The sequence below is a fragment of the Lissotriton helveticus genome, chromosome 5_1 (assembly GCF_964261635.1).
Source record: "Lissotriton helveticus chromosome 5_1, aLisHel1.1, whole genome shotgun sequence".
In the NCBI taxonomy this organism is placed as follows: domain Eukaryota; kingdom Metazoa; phylum Chordata; class Amphibia; order Caudata; family Salamandridae; genus Lissotriton; species Lissotriton helveticus.
The window spans coordinates 849,870,083-849,884,673 of NC_136065.1; the positions used below are offsets into that span (position 1 = coordinate 849,870,083).

General features: G+C 43.1%; 1 protein-coding gene across 1 annotated transcript in view; it reads right to left on the reverse strand.

The window, feature by feature from the left end:
• The window catches only part of LOC144753418 (rap1 GTPase-GDP dissociation stimulator 1-like), a 591,335-nt gene that overhangs the window by 410,699 nt on the left and 166,045 nt on the right, over positions 1 to 14,591 (reverse strand). Inside the window, exon 2 of the mRNA XM_078641113.1 lies at positions 7,433 to 7,537. Coding sequence (XP_078497239.1) covers positions 7,433 to 7,537 — 105 coding nt within the window. The remainder of the gene's footprint in view (positions 1 to 7,432; positions 7,538 to 14,591) is intronic.

A 14,591-nucleotide genomic window follows, 5' to 3' on the forward strand; every position in this document is an offset into this window, starting at 1 on the left:
CACACATGGTGGCGGTACGGCGCTCATAGAGCTGTGAACAAGGGATGTGCATTATTTTACTGCTTATGGACGAGCCTGCTTGGTGCATGCACCGGAGCACACATGCTAACGTGTAGATCGCTCACAGAACGGGTGACTGCTCCCGTTCACACGGGTTGCATGTTATTTTAATGATTATGGACGAGATGGAGTCAGTGCGTGCACCAGAGCACACATGGCGGTGTGTGCAGTGCTCACGTCGCGGTGGACGATTGCTCCCGGTCACGCGATCTGCACGTGTATTTTATTTTTTGTGGCGAAGTGTCCTGTGCTCAGAGGGAGAGGCAGGAGAGACCCCAAGGAGCACAGCACTCGTGAAGCAAATATGTACAGTATTTATTGTAGCATAAGGTAGCATGCAACACTATGTTTTAATTAGGACTTGACATTTCTCTGTGCAGACGATGGCATATGGTAGCCCCAGCCCGTCCTGTCCACCCGCGTGCCCCCGACACCACCTTGATATCGGTGTATCCATGGTTTCCCCCTCCCCCGCCATCCAGCCTTGGCCAGAGCTCAGCTGTTTCAGGCTGGAGCATTGTCTGCACCGCGGACCGGCAAGAGTTAACCTCTCTGCCGCATCTGCAGCCTGCTCCACGAGTGACCGGCGGGCTCAGAGCGCGGAGGACCCAGGCAGCGGGGCGAGGGCTCTGGATGCGGGGAGGACGGAGGTATGTCGCCGGGGGTGGGGGCTGTAGGTAAAAGCGCTATCACACAAATACAAAGCACTGATAGGCGCTATAAAGCAGAGGCGCCCTGCCACGGCCTGGCTGGCAGGGACGGGGATGTGTGTGTGATGGGGGGCGTGGGCTATGCCTGAAAGATCCCGGCGAAGGGGGTGGGTTGAGAGCCCAGCTGGGGGTCCGCTGTCACCTGCCGGGGGCAGCCGCACAATAGACAGCAGTGCTCTGATCCTCGCGGTTGTTGGAGTGAGAAGCAGCGGGAGGGGGGCGGGAAGACGGTAGGGGGGCGGGAACAGGGCCGGGGAGACACAGAGAGCGAGGCAGTGGTAGGGGGGCGGGAACGGGAGCCGAGGCAGCGGTAAAAAGCAACAAAAAAAAGCAAGCACTCACCTGGACTTCTTCCGGGTGCCTTCAATGGCGGACCAGATTCGGGGGCGTTCCCGGCTTTCGGCTGACGTCGCGTGACGTCGGCAAAAGCCAAAGAATCTCGGGAACGCCCCCGAATCTGGTCCGGCATTGACGGACAGGCCCCTCGTCCAATGGCTAGGCTCCATTTATGGAGCCAGCCAATGAATGACGAGGGCCGACCCAAACCCACACTACAGTTCTCATTAGGTTTTCGCCTGCGCGAAAAAGCTGCGCAGAGCGCAGCTTTCGCCAGGCAAAACCTAAAAAGAATAAGAAACATGAATAATTACAGTACAAAGGGGTCAAAGGAGAATAAAACAACAGCTAATACATAGCGGGCTAAGAAGGGGGCCAACAATAAAGTAAAGAAGAGTAGCATCAAATGGTGGTCTAACAGTTGTAGGTTCAGAAAACTTAGAGCTTTCGTCCTTATGTCTAATCTCCTAATGTGCATTTTGAATCTGTGGTGTCCTTGACGGCCTGTTTATCTGCTTAATCCACAACATACTTTGCATCTCACTTTCCTTGTTAGCCTGTTATGGAAAGGAGAGAAGAAAATCCACCTTCTGAAAATAGAGCACCAAACAAGACTATAGTAAAACCAATTAAACGATTCAACTGTCCACACAAACAATCTAGATGGGTTTTGCGACACATTATTTTCCACTTCTTTCCATTTAGACATCAAGAATAAAAAAGAAAAAAAGTGAAACCTCATTCTTGACAAGATGACAGTAAGAGACAATTAGTTTCCGTAGAAATAAAAACTATTTTCGTGACTTACTACAGTCTAATGTTTAGAGGACCGCCTCCCTTCACCAGAGGCTTATTACACATTATCATTGCCCCCAGGGCAGGCGCGAATTCGCGCTGCCCTGGGGGCAGCAAATTCAGGTGAAAACAGAGCAGCCGTTCATTGTATTCACAGTGCAGGCGGCACCTGCCTGCACTTTCAAAGGGGATTAGAGATCCCCTTGCAGGCAGGTGCAGTCAGCACCAGCCTGCAAGGGGATGTCTGGGGGGGTCCATGGGACGCCCTTTACCCCCTGCAGAAGGCTGCTGTCAGGAGGTGCACTGACACTGCGACACCTTTTAACTGACACACTGTCAGTGCGCTTCCTGAGGGCTTCTTTTACTCTGCGCCCGCGTTTGTAATATCGCACGGGTGCCGAGTCAAAGGAATGCCCTCATTTGCATAGGGCACGCCCCTATGCAAATGAGGGAACACCCTCTGTTGATAGCGCTGGTGCATTAAGTGTGCCAGCGTTATCGGTATTATAGAAGGGGGGCACAAGCATCTGCACCCCCTTCTATAGTACCAAAGTGCGCAAAGTAGACGCAAACTCCTGTTACGCCCCGGGGCACCTTCTGTAATACGGCCCCAGGTGCGTACAGCAACTTGCCCCGATCAGGTAGCCGTGGCTATCATCACCAGCGGGTGAGCCAAATGCCCATGGGTATGGGGCCACTTACACAGCACAGAGATGTCCGATGGCTGAAATGAGGCTGCCTGCGGCTCACGCAGTGGGCCACCTAAAAGGGCGGCCACCTTAGTGCCACTTAGGCACACCAGTGCACAGACATAATATCGAGTTTTTATTTTTGAAGTACAAAAATATCGAGTTGGAAATATCGAAGGGACAGAATATCGACATCAAGATTATCGGTGACCAGTATATCGACATAAAGGTAAGAAATATTGTTTTTGTTAATATCGGAGTCAGAAATATTGTTTGTAAAAATATCGTTGTTAAATATATCGATGTTTATATTAGTGTTATGAATTTTAGATGTATGTGTTCTATATTTTTGGTTAAGTATTGTATTTTTTTTAATATATGTGTTAAATTTTTAGAAGTTATTACATTTTTATTAAAGTAGATTTTGCGTTTTAGTTCTGTAGTGGGTTGTGGGTTTATAGGGGAATAGGGTGGGAAGTAATTTAATTATAGGAAATCCATAATATTTTGTAGAAATTATTTATTATTTGTAAATAAATTTTGTGTTTTTATTCAGTAGCGGGTTGTCAGTTTATAGGGGAATAAGGTGGGAAGTAATTTAATTATAATGAATTAATTAATATGTCTTATTAATTCATATTTATATATTTTATATTTTATATTGTTAACTGTGTTAATTAATTTATTATCAATTAGTTATTAATTGGTTGTTAATCATTATTAATTATTTTGTAAATATCTTAATTGTGTTATTTTTTTAGGAGTGGGTTGTGGGTTTATAGGGGAATAGGGTGGAAAGTAATTTGTTTATAAATAATTAATTAATAATTTCTATTAATTAATAATTAAGTATTTATTATTTTATATGGTTAATTGTGGTACATATGTTATTATTAATTCGTAATTAATTGTTTGTTAAGTATTAATAATTAATAGGTAAATATATAAATAGTGTTATTTTTTTAGGAGCGTGTTGTGGGTTTATCGGGGAGTAGGGTGGGAAGTAATTTCGTAGCAGTATATAATAAACAAACTACACCCTCTCTACAGTTTTAGAACTGTATGAGAGAAGTCGATAGATGGATGGGATTGCACTGACTGAGGCTTAACTCTGAAAAGACCGAGATTATCATCTTTAGGGACTTAAAACCTAGATGGGACAATCTTTGGTGGCCGGCAGAGATGGGCGATGCACCCTAACCAGTGCAAAAGGCAAAAAATTTAGGAGTGCGGATTGATAATAAGCTAGCACTTTCACATCGGACCAATGTTATTGTCACCGCCTCCCATTTTCTGATAAAAATACTTAATAAAATCATGCCATACATCCTTAAGGACTCCAGAAAGTTGGTAGTTAGCGCACTGGTCGTGGCTAAACAAGACTATTGCAACACTCTCTACCTGGGCATGCATAAGCATTTTCTTAAAAAACTTCAGACTATTCAAAATACAGCTGCTCGGATGTTGGTTAACATTCCCAAATACGACAAAATTTTTAAGGAAATACGCCGACTCCACTGGCTTCCAGTGGCTAAACGAATTCAGTTTAAAGCTCTCTGCTTAGCATTCAAGGCTTTGAATAGCACAGGACCTTTTTTTTTTTTTGGGGGAGTTTTTATATAGCGCAAACTAGAACCGAACCGAATCAGTTATCAGAGCGCTTTACATAGCACCAGTTACGTTACATGAGGACACATTTTCATTTTTTTTAGGCACGGGGAGATTAAGTGATTTGCCCAGAATCACAGGGGGTTATTGGCGTCGTTACCGAGACTCGAACCCAGATCCCCAGGTCCGAGGTCGAGCGCCTTAGCCGTTAGGCCAACCCCTCTCCCCCACCTTTATCGCTTAAAAGCTATTCTTCTGGTATCAACCAGCCAGACAACTGCGGTCCTCAAGCACAGGACTGTTGAAAGTACCTAGAATACGCACCATGGGTTGGGGTGTCCGAAGTCTCTCTAATGGCACCACAAAACTGTGGAACACGCTACCAGCCGAGCTCAGAGTAGCAGCCTCCCTCACCATCTTTAGGAAAAGGTTAAAAATGTGGCTTTCCCAGAACTGATTACCTGGGAGTGAATACTGCAGTCAATACCGCCAAGAAACCCCCGGGTATTTGTGCGCTCAATAAGTCTCATTAACATTAACAATATTAATTAATATATTTATATTATTATTTATGTATTTAAAAACTTATATTGTAAATTGTGGTAAATAATATATTGTTAATTATTTATTAATTGGTTATTCATAATTATTAATTAATTTTTAATTATGTTATTTGTGTGATTTTTTAGGAGTGGGTTGTGTGTTGATATGGGAGTAGGCTGGGAAGTAATTTAATTTCTATATTATTTTTAAAAATGTATTATTAAATGTATTTTATATGGATTCATACCGTTAATTGTGTGAATTAAATTATTATTCATTGTTTTTAAATTGTTTGCTAATCTTAAATAATGAATGAATTAATTATAAATGAATTATGTTAATAGTGTTATGTTTTACAACATTGGTGGTGTCATTTATAGGGGAATATGGTGGGAGGTAAAAAAAAATTAATTAATTAATTGTTTGTTAATTACTTTTAATTAATTTACTGGAGTGGGAATAGTAAATTATTCCTCTCCACTATCCAACACTTTCCCTACTGTTGCACTCTCTGGAGTGGGAATAGTAAATTGTACCTCTACGCTATCCAACACTTTCTCTACCGTTGCATTCTCTGGAGTGGGAACGGTAATTTTTACCCCTACGCTATCCCATACTTTCCCTACTGTTGCACTCAATGGAGTGGGAATAGTAATCTTTACCCCTCCACTATCCAACACTTTCACTACTGGTGAACTCACTGGAGTGAAAATAGTAATTTTTACCCCTCTGCTATCCACACTTTCCCTACTGTTGCACTCCTTGGAGTGGGAATAGTAATTTTTACCCCTATGCTATCCAACACTTTCCCTACTGTTGAAGTCTCTGGAGTGGCAATAGTGATTTTTACCCCCATGCTATCCAACACTTTCCCTACTGTTGCACTCACTGGAGTGGGAATAGTAATTTTTACCCCTAGGCTATCCAATACTTTCCTTACTGTTGCACTCACTCGAGTAAGAATAGTCATTTTTACCTCTCCGCTATCCAATATTTTCTCTACTGTTTCAGTTATTATAGTGTAAAATATATTTAAAAAAGATAAAAAATATTTTATTATTTTAATTTATGGTATATATATTTTATTTTCATTTTATTGGTGTATGTGTATCTATATGTATTTATAATTTTTAATATATTCTAACAATTTATAATTTAATAAAATAATTATGTATTAATATTATTAAGTAACTATATATTTTATATTTTATATAAATGTATGTTTAGTATTTTTTACATTATGGGGTCGATTCCGATTCGGGAAACAAATCCGTACGACGATTCAAACTTCAAACTCGTAGCCGTTTCGGTACGAATCGTACAAATCCGTCCGAATCGCATAATACAATCCGTAGTAAAAAAATATGTCCGAATCGTTGCGAACCGTACGAAAAGCAAGGGAAAATCCGTACGATACGGACCTGAAAGTGAAGCGTACGAACCGTAAACATGCCGTACGACCCGACATGTACGATCCGGACCGGGGAATGAGTACCCGTTTCGTACGGTAAACGTCGCGTATGAGCAATTAATACGGGGAGCCACACAATCACATAGGGTACGGTTCGTACACCCCATGATCGTAGGGGTGCGGTTCGCACACCTACGATCATGGGGTGTACGAACCGTACCCCATGATCATAGGTGTACGAACCGTACCCCTACGATCATGGGGTGTACGAACCGTACCTCATGATCGTAGGTATACGAACCGTACCCCTAAGATCATGGGGTGTACAAAGCGTACCGGGGGTCCGTTTTGCACGCATTTCAAGTCGAATTCTGCTGTTCCGGACGTTTTGAGCTCTCGTAAAAAAAGAGTCGTAGGGAGTGTTGACTGGACGAATCGTACTTGCTGGGTCGGAAAATGATGCTTTGATCCGTATGGAAATCGCGTACTGCGCGTTCCGAATGCAATTCGTACGGATAATTGAGTCATACAGGCTTTGGTACGATTCGGACGGAGAACTGCTTTGGGTACGCATCGTACTACATCGTACGTACGGGTACGTTCGAGGGTACAATTTGTACGGGAAAAATGCTCCTTACGGCTATTCGTACGGGATTTTACCAAATCGGATACGGCCCCTATATGTAATACTTATAATTTTAAACATTTTCTAATAATTCTATGTTTTTTTAATTGTATATATTATTTCCTTGATTTTACGTTCTTTTCTAAACATAAAAAAACAATATTTTTAACAACAACATTTTAGAGAACTATATATTTTTTCGATATTTTTGTACTTACCATTATGTGGATTGAACTTCAATATTCTGGACAACGATATTTTTGCAGCAATATTTTTGTACCTTGATCTTTTTGATGTTGATATTCTGTCATTGATCCGGCACACCGCCTTGTGTGATTTATTTATTCCAATTGCATGTTAGGTTCTGCGAAGGTGAGGAGGGTTGCCTATATAGGCACTAAGAGCATGCACACGTCACACACTCATTTGTCCACAGCGGAAAGAAGGAGGCGTCTGCCTCAGCTTCAATATAATCTCTAACCCACAGGTTCACACATTTCTCTGCGATCGCCGCACTGCTCCACTGTGCAATTTACTTCTGGTTCACATTGACAATGGACTGTAAAATGACATATCTAAGGAGTAGTTATTAGTGAGACAGGTTTACTTGCATTGTGTTACGAAATAGGGAAGAAATGTCTAGCGAAATACGTACTGTCTTCATCAAGCGCCAGAAGGACCGTATTCAAGCTTTCCAGGACCTGCTCCTCGGGTTCCGACTCGGACAGCTTCAGACACGCCAAGTGGCGACTCAGGGACTCTGTGGGAGCAAAATAAAAAGAAGAAATAAAATGCCAGGGCATATCAAAAGCATGTGAGTTCTATCTACCATTTCAGTGTGTTCACGTTCTTTCTTTTTTGGTTCGTGACGAAATATGTCTAAACAATCTTCTTGTTGGATCTCAAAATGTGGAGAAATATTTTGAAAATAACTCTGGGGCCCATTAGGATGGCGGGCGGATTGCCCCTGCCAGGCTGGCGGTAGCCACCTCCGGCCTGGCGGGGGCAATCCGCCCACCATCCTAACCAGAATGACCCCCACCATATTAGCATGGCTGGGGGATCCGTGGCGGACGGAAAGACCGCCCGCTGCTTTTCCGCCCCGGTCGCCTTGCAACCGGGGTGGAAAAGGTTTAATATGGTGCCGATGTCTATCAGACACCGCCAATCATATTAGTATGGGCTGCAACAGATGCCTTTCTGTGGCGGCCGCCACGGAATGGCAGGCGGTCTTCACTTCGGGGGCCCCCCTGCAGGCCCCCGGAGTGAAGGCGAGGTGGGGGTGCACATGGGGTGTACCTGTGGTACCCCCCAGCATTTGCATACACAAAGCAGCAGGCACCGCGCAGTGCCTGCCGCTTTGTGTATGCAAATACATACATGCTTTTTTAGCATTGTGGCGGGGTATGCTGAGAGCACCGCCCGCCACAATGTTAAAAATGCAGGATGCGCCCGCCACTGTGGCGGGCGCATTCTAATACCTCCACGGGATCCCCGTCCTTATGGCGGGTGGTCCCAAGTACCGTGGGGATGGCGGGCGGGCAAAGTCCGCACGCCATCCTAATGGCTCCCTCTGTTGGAATTGGGCCAGGTCTACAGTCTTGTAAGGTGAACACTGTTCCCAACTGGGCACTCTGGACTTTAGCATTAGCTCTCTATCTCTAGAGAGTTGCATCAACGGAAATGTGTTTACAGTCCTTTCTATTTGTCACCAGGCCCAAACGCCCCCTTGGGGACTGAGCAGGTCAACACCTAGGGGTCCAGTACGATGGCGGGCAAACTTTGTCCGCCCGCTACCGTAACGATACACAGGACCGACTGCCAGAGGTGCGGTAGTCCCGCCATGGCAATTAGGATGCCACCGTCACGGTGGCGGTGGCATCCCGCATATATTGCATTGTGGCGGGGGGTGCTGTAAGCAGCACCCGCCGCAATGCAATATATGCATGTTGTGCATTGGTATGCACAACGTGACAGGCACCGCACGGTGCCTGCCACCTTGTGTATGCTAATGTTGGGGGGTACCATGGGTACCGCCCATGTTCATCCCCCCACACCCCCCCGGGCCCGCAACGGTGCCCCAAAGTAAACACTGCATGCCTTTCCATGGCGCCATGAAAAGGCATTATACCGTCAACATCATAAATTGGCAGGCACCGCCACCATATTGGAAGCCTTTTCCGCCCGGTAGGCAATCGTTGACGATTGCCTACCGGTGGAAAAACAGCGGACGGTCTTTCCGTCCGCCGCGGTACCCCCCGCCATGCTAATTTGGCAGGGGGTAAAAGGCCGTCCGGTGGGGTGTTTTGGCCCCCTAATGTTGAAAAATTAAATGCAGGCTCTGTTGCAGTTTATTGATAACCAGTGTGTGGAGGGGGCCAGGGGGAAACAAGAGGGCGCTACACTCAATACTGTGCTACAGTGAGTATCACTTTTCCATCCTTTATAAGCTGATCTGACCAATGCTGGACTGATGGATGCCCTCCATGTATTGTTGCGGGGGCATCGCTGCACAATGAGGTTCACTCTTTGCTACACTCTAGTAAGTGTTTGCATTACTTTTTGCACCAATTCAATTCAATTTGTTATTAATATATGATTTGGAACTCAATTGAGATCCACATATAAGCAAAGCATAAAAAACAACAAAAATTACAAAACATAAAATCCTTAAAATACATTCTATAAACACAGAAACTGGAATATGGAAATCATATCCGTTAATATAATTCTAAGAAACATTTAAAAAAGTTAAAGATTCTGTAACAAAACATTTCATTGGGGGGGTTAAGGATAGCATCGATTAAAGATTTGGCAGATAAAATGCTTGATTGTAAACAAATTGGTCTCACCCACTTTCGGCGATGACCATTAGGGCAGGGCATATGAAAAGGATATGGGCAATATCCTGGATCGAATTATTGTTGTTGCATAAATTACATTTATCGGAAGAACCATACCATCTAGCTAGTAATTTATTTAAAGGGAGGAGATCTTGCCTCAAGAGGAACCAAAAACGGCGTAGGCCGTGAGGGAGGTTCCAAGAGGCATAAGGTTGTATGTGTTTAAATAAGTAAGAATTGACAACCTGCGTAGCACCTTTCTTTGTAATAAGGGCATCTCTGTCCCTCCTAAAACTTAGCTCCCATGTAGCCAGTCTTAGGGTCGACTTTAGCTGATGTGAAGATAGCAAAAAAAGAGTTGATTCCTCCAATTCCAGTAATGTAACAGCCTTTCTGAAATTCTTTATAAGTAAGGAATATTCTTTTAGGGAACCCAATAATTCTTTTTTAATAAGAAATCTTAAAGTGGCCGGTTTACCCTTGGCTAAGCAAGAGACCCAACGTATTACTCCCGCCAGGGCCTGAACCCAACTACTTCGTATGCCAAATTCAAGTCTAAGAGATTCCACTGTACAAGCATTATTGACCGTAGTTAGATGTCGCAAAAGTCTGCCCTCGATGGTATCTAAAAATCCCCATTGCCCCAAGTCAATAAGCTCGATGCCATAAAGCAGAGAGGCTGGAATTTTTGCTCGGAAGGCCTCTAGCAAATGGACAAAATGTATTTTGCCAGTGGCTTTATAAAGAGTACTCAATCCATTACCCTGTGTCTTGGCCTTCCAAATGTTGTTATCTATGTGAGCCTTTTCGCTCAAGTTACCGCATACTATTTTCCCTAAAAAAACATAGGATTTTACAATTTCCAGCTTATCACTGCCTAAAGACCAACTAAAATTCCCAGATTTCTATTTTTTCTTCCCCATCATACACATTACCTTGCTTTTAGAGATGTTGATCTTCAAATAGTGGGACTCGGCAAATACATGCAATGCATGCAGACGATTATTAAGTCCTTTCGGAGTAAGATCTAAAAGTAATATATCATCTGCATACATTAAGCATGCAACCGGTTTATCCCCTAAAATGGGGGCAATTCCTTCGCTTAAGGATAAAGTCTGGGGGAGGTCACAAACATAAAGGGAAAACAATAGTGGAGCTAATAAACAGCCCTGTTTAAGACCATTGGCTGAGGGGATTGCTTGGGATAGGCCTCTCTCCTCCCAACAATACTCTGCACCAGGTATCAGAATGGAGGTCCTGAACTAGATTTAGCAGCCGAGCTGGCATACCAAAAGTAAGTAGTTTCTTCCACAGCAAATAACGATCAACTTTATCAAAAGCCGTGGAGAAGTCTATGAAGGCTGCATAGACTCTCCCTCCTCTGACCCTGATATATTTATCGGTTATTACTTGCAGAGCTGTTAAGTTATCCATGGTGCCATGGTTCTTTCGGAATCCCGTCTGCTCAAGAGGAAGTATATTAGCTTGATCCACCCAATCGTTAATTCGTTTCAAAAGGCATCTTGCAAAGACTTTGCCAATTGCATCCAAAAGGGCAATTTGGCGAAAATTTTGGGGAGATAGCCGGTCACCCTTTTTAAAAAGGGGCACCAGAATACTCCCTTTCCACGGGGGAAGAATCTTTCCGCTGGAAAAGCAAGTGTTAAACACGGGGATTAACAATTTGCTCCATTTTGCACTACTTTGCTTTAGGACAGAGATTGGAAGTTCATCCGGCCCCATTGCCCCGGAAGAACGCATTTCCTTAATTGCTAATTCAATATCCTTTTCAGATAAAGGGACCAAAGGCTGACTATTCTCAATAAAACCTATACGGGGAACCCATTACTTGCGTAAAGGGCTGTGACATAATCCACCCATATTTGTTCTTCAATGGGGATAGGAAGCGGTCTTGTTCTTGCTCCACAGCCCTCACCTATGAGGGACCAGAACTGTCTCATTTCTCCATTAAAGGCAGCCTCTCTTAGTTTTATCCAAATAATAACCTCCCCTTCTTTTCGTAATTTTGCCTGTAACCTTCTCCTCATTCTTTTTAGTAAGGCTACTCTACACGATCCTTCTGCCGATTTACACAGATATTGTTCCCTTACTAACTTATTTATTTCTATATTAAGTAGACGCAGGGGGCTAGAGGGTATTGCAAAACACCTTTTCTTATTTGGTTTTTTAGCCACCGAAATCCCTACCTTCATAAAGTCTAGGAAGCACACAATTTCAAAACCGTGCCAAATAGCAAGGTCATTAATTGCAACATCAAGAACACCCTCCAACTCTCGTTCAGCTTTTGTGTTCTAATAGCACCTTCCTGATTTCGCTCCAAAACTTACCAGATCACTATTAAGTGACCATTGGTCTGGTTTGGGAGGGTTTATGTTCACAGAGGTAGAAAGTATTTTGTGGTCGCTAAAAAGGGTTTCAATAACCCTACGATCCTTTAATAAGGCAAAGGTAGAACTCTCTACTATCACAAAATCTAATATGGATTCTCCCTGATAAGATTTATGGGTGAAATTTGCAGGGGAATCAGAGGGGAGCCTTCCATTCGCTATGATCCCGTCCATATCGGACAGTTCTTTGAGAAGTATCTTCCCTCGCTTGTTTGTTTTAATATTCTCAGAGAAGAGAGCTTGGGGGATCTGTAATGATTCTTCTTTATATTTATCACGAAACAGGCTCATACTTAAATTAGAGATTTTACAATTAAAGTCCCCTACTAGGATTATATTAGGAGGAGGGGATTTCTCCCTAATACTCTGAATATAGACAAAAACCCTTTTTAAAGTTACGTTAAAACTAACTTCGGGGGGAATATAAGCGTTGATCAAGACTAAAGGTTTAGGCGCAACAACATTGTCATAACTAAACAACGTTACAGCCTGAAAAAGGTTACAAGGATCCAAATAGTGAGAGAAATTCCATTTTATCGGGTTGGATAATAGACAGGCAATACCCCCGCTAGCATGGCCTCTCCTGGAGGGGACAGCGCAACCCTCCAGTACAAAATAATCCCTTCCTATCTGAATTTTTTCCGAACACCACGTCTCCTGGAGACAAATCACACTGGCTTTTAAAGACAGGAGGAATTGAATTTTCTCAGGGCAATTCTTCAACCCAGCAGAATTCCAAGATAGTATTGTTATATTGTCGCTAAAGATGAGGATGGAGCGGGTACTTAATAGTCAATTTCCTCGACAGAACACCAGGTAACCAGTTCCAACGGAGATTTTCATCCACAACCTTATCCTGGGGGGGGGGGGGGCATAGGAGGATTAGAGTAAGATACAAGACGGAGATCTTTTGATATGCAAATTTTCAAATCATCAAAACAACCAGACTGTTCTACATTTCCAGAGGCTACCTGCAAGAAAGATAAAGAAGACCCTAAAGGCCTTGAAGACTTAGCAGGTCTACCAAAGGGGAAATTCCCCCAAAAGGGCATAACGTCGATCCCTCTACTCTGGAAATCTTCCGACCGTTGTAGAATTAGATTTACTACTAATTTAGAATAGAACTTTACCCTCGTTAGATTTCCACCCTCTGTCTTCAGAATCCGTACTAAGTCTATATCTGCAGTTTGTAGTAATTTCAGATTTGTTGATTTCTGAAAATATTTGAGGAGTAATGATCTATTTAAGATGCAATCAGCATCAAATAGGGGGAAGAAGTCAAGAGTAAGGGTATCGACACTTTCCTCCTAAGGTATTTCGGGAGGTTTTTGACAAACCACTACTCCTTCCCTTTTATTGGAGTAGGGACTGGCCAAAGGATTAAGAGCTGAGGAAGCAGAGCCTGTAAAAATAATCTCATTTTTCTGAGGAACTGAGTTTAACAAATCCCTTTTAACCGTATAGAGCCCACCAAAAGAACAAGGAATTGATGGTAAGGGGACAGATATTTTTACTACGGGGATTGAGGTATCCACAGCTCCTTTTACGTCCTCACTTTCATCTTTTAATACCAACAGGGAGACCTGATGTGATTCTTTATTTGAAAGCGTTTCAGGTTTTCTCCCAAAAGAATTTTTCTCCGCCAATTTTTTTCGATTCTTCTAATTAGTCTCCTCTTTTTTTCCCCATTCTTTTTAACTTTCCCTGAATTTTCCTTTTTTCTATTGCCTTCTGGTTCTGGAACCTCCTTGTCTCCCTCACTCTGCTGTTTATTAAAAATCGGGAAGAGTTCTTTGCTTTCCTTAGGATCCGTTTTGTGTGGAGCCTCTATTGTTGGAGGGAGTTCTGTACCTTCCTTTGACACCATTTCTTCTAAGACCTCTATTACTGGAAAAAAATCAACTATACAGTTTGAGACAGGGGTTCTCAGTGGGAGAACTAATTGTTCCCTATCGTTAGATAGATGGGAAATATTAGAAGTCCCATTCTCTGTCTTAGGGACTTTCTGCTCTACAAGATCTTCTCCATCAACCTCTAAGATTGGGCTGATTTTCTTCTCGTGTCTGTTGTGCAATAAGACCTTCAGTATTTGGGTGACTGTTTCCAGTACACAGTCGGAGCCCCCAACACATTTTTCTAATAATGACAGAATGGAAGAAAGCAAATGTTCAAGAGAAGATAGACAGTCGGAGACAGGTTTATCCAACCTAGGCGGAAGCGTGGCATCAATACCAGTTATGTTAAGGTTAGAGGTCGTCGAAGTATTTAACTGGGAGATATTCGAGGGAGTACTGCTATAAAGATGGAGAACAGGTGGAACTGATGTTACAGGAGTTTTTGTAAAATCCCTAGCCTTATCAGTATCAACCTCAATATATCTCCTACAGAGCTCTATATCCAAATCAGAAGAGGATAGGTCATTATTATACACTCCTCTAGGAGAAGAAGGGCTAGGTTCATGGTGTTTAGATGGAGGCTCACTAGTTTTAGGAAGAGAAACATGTTCTATCACCCCCGCCACTTGTAAGATAGCTTCAGGAGGGGTTTGTAGGGGGAGAAGGGA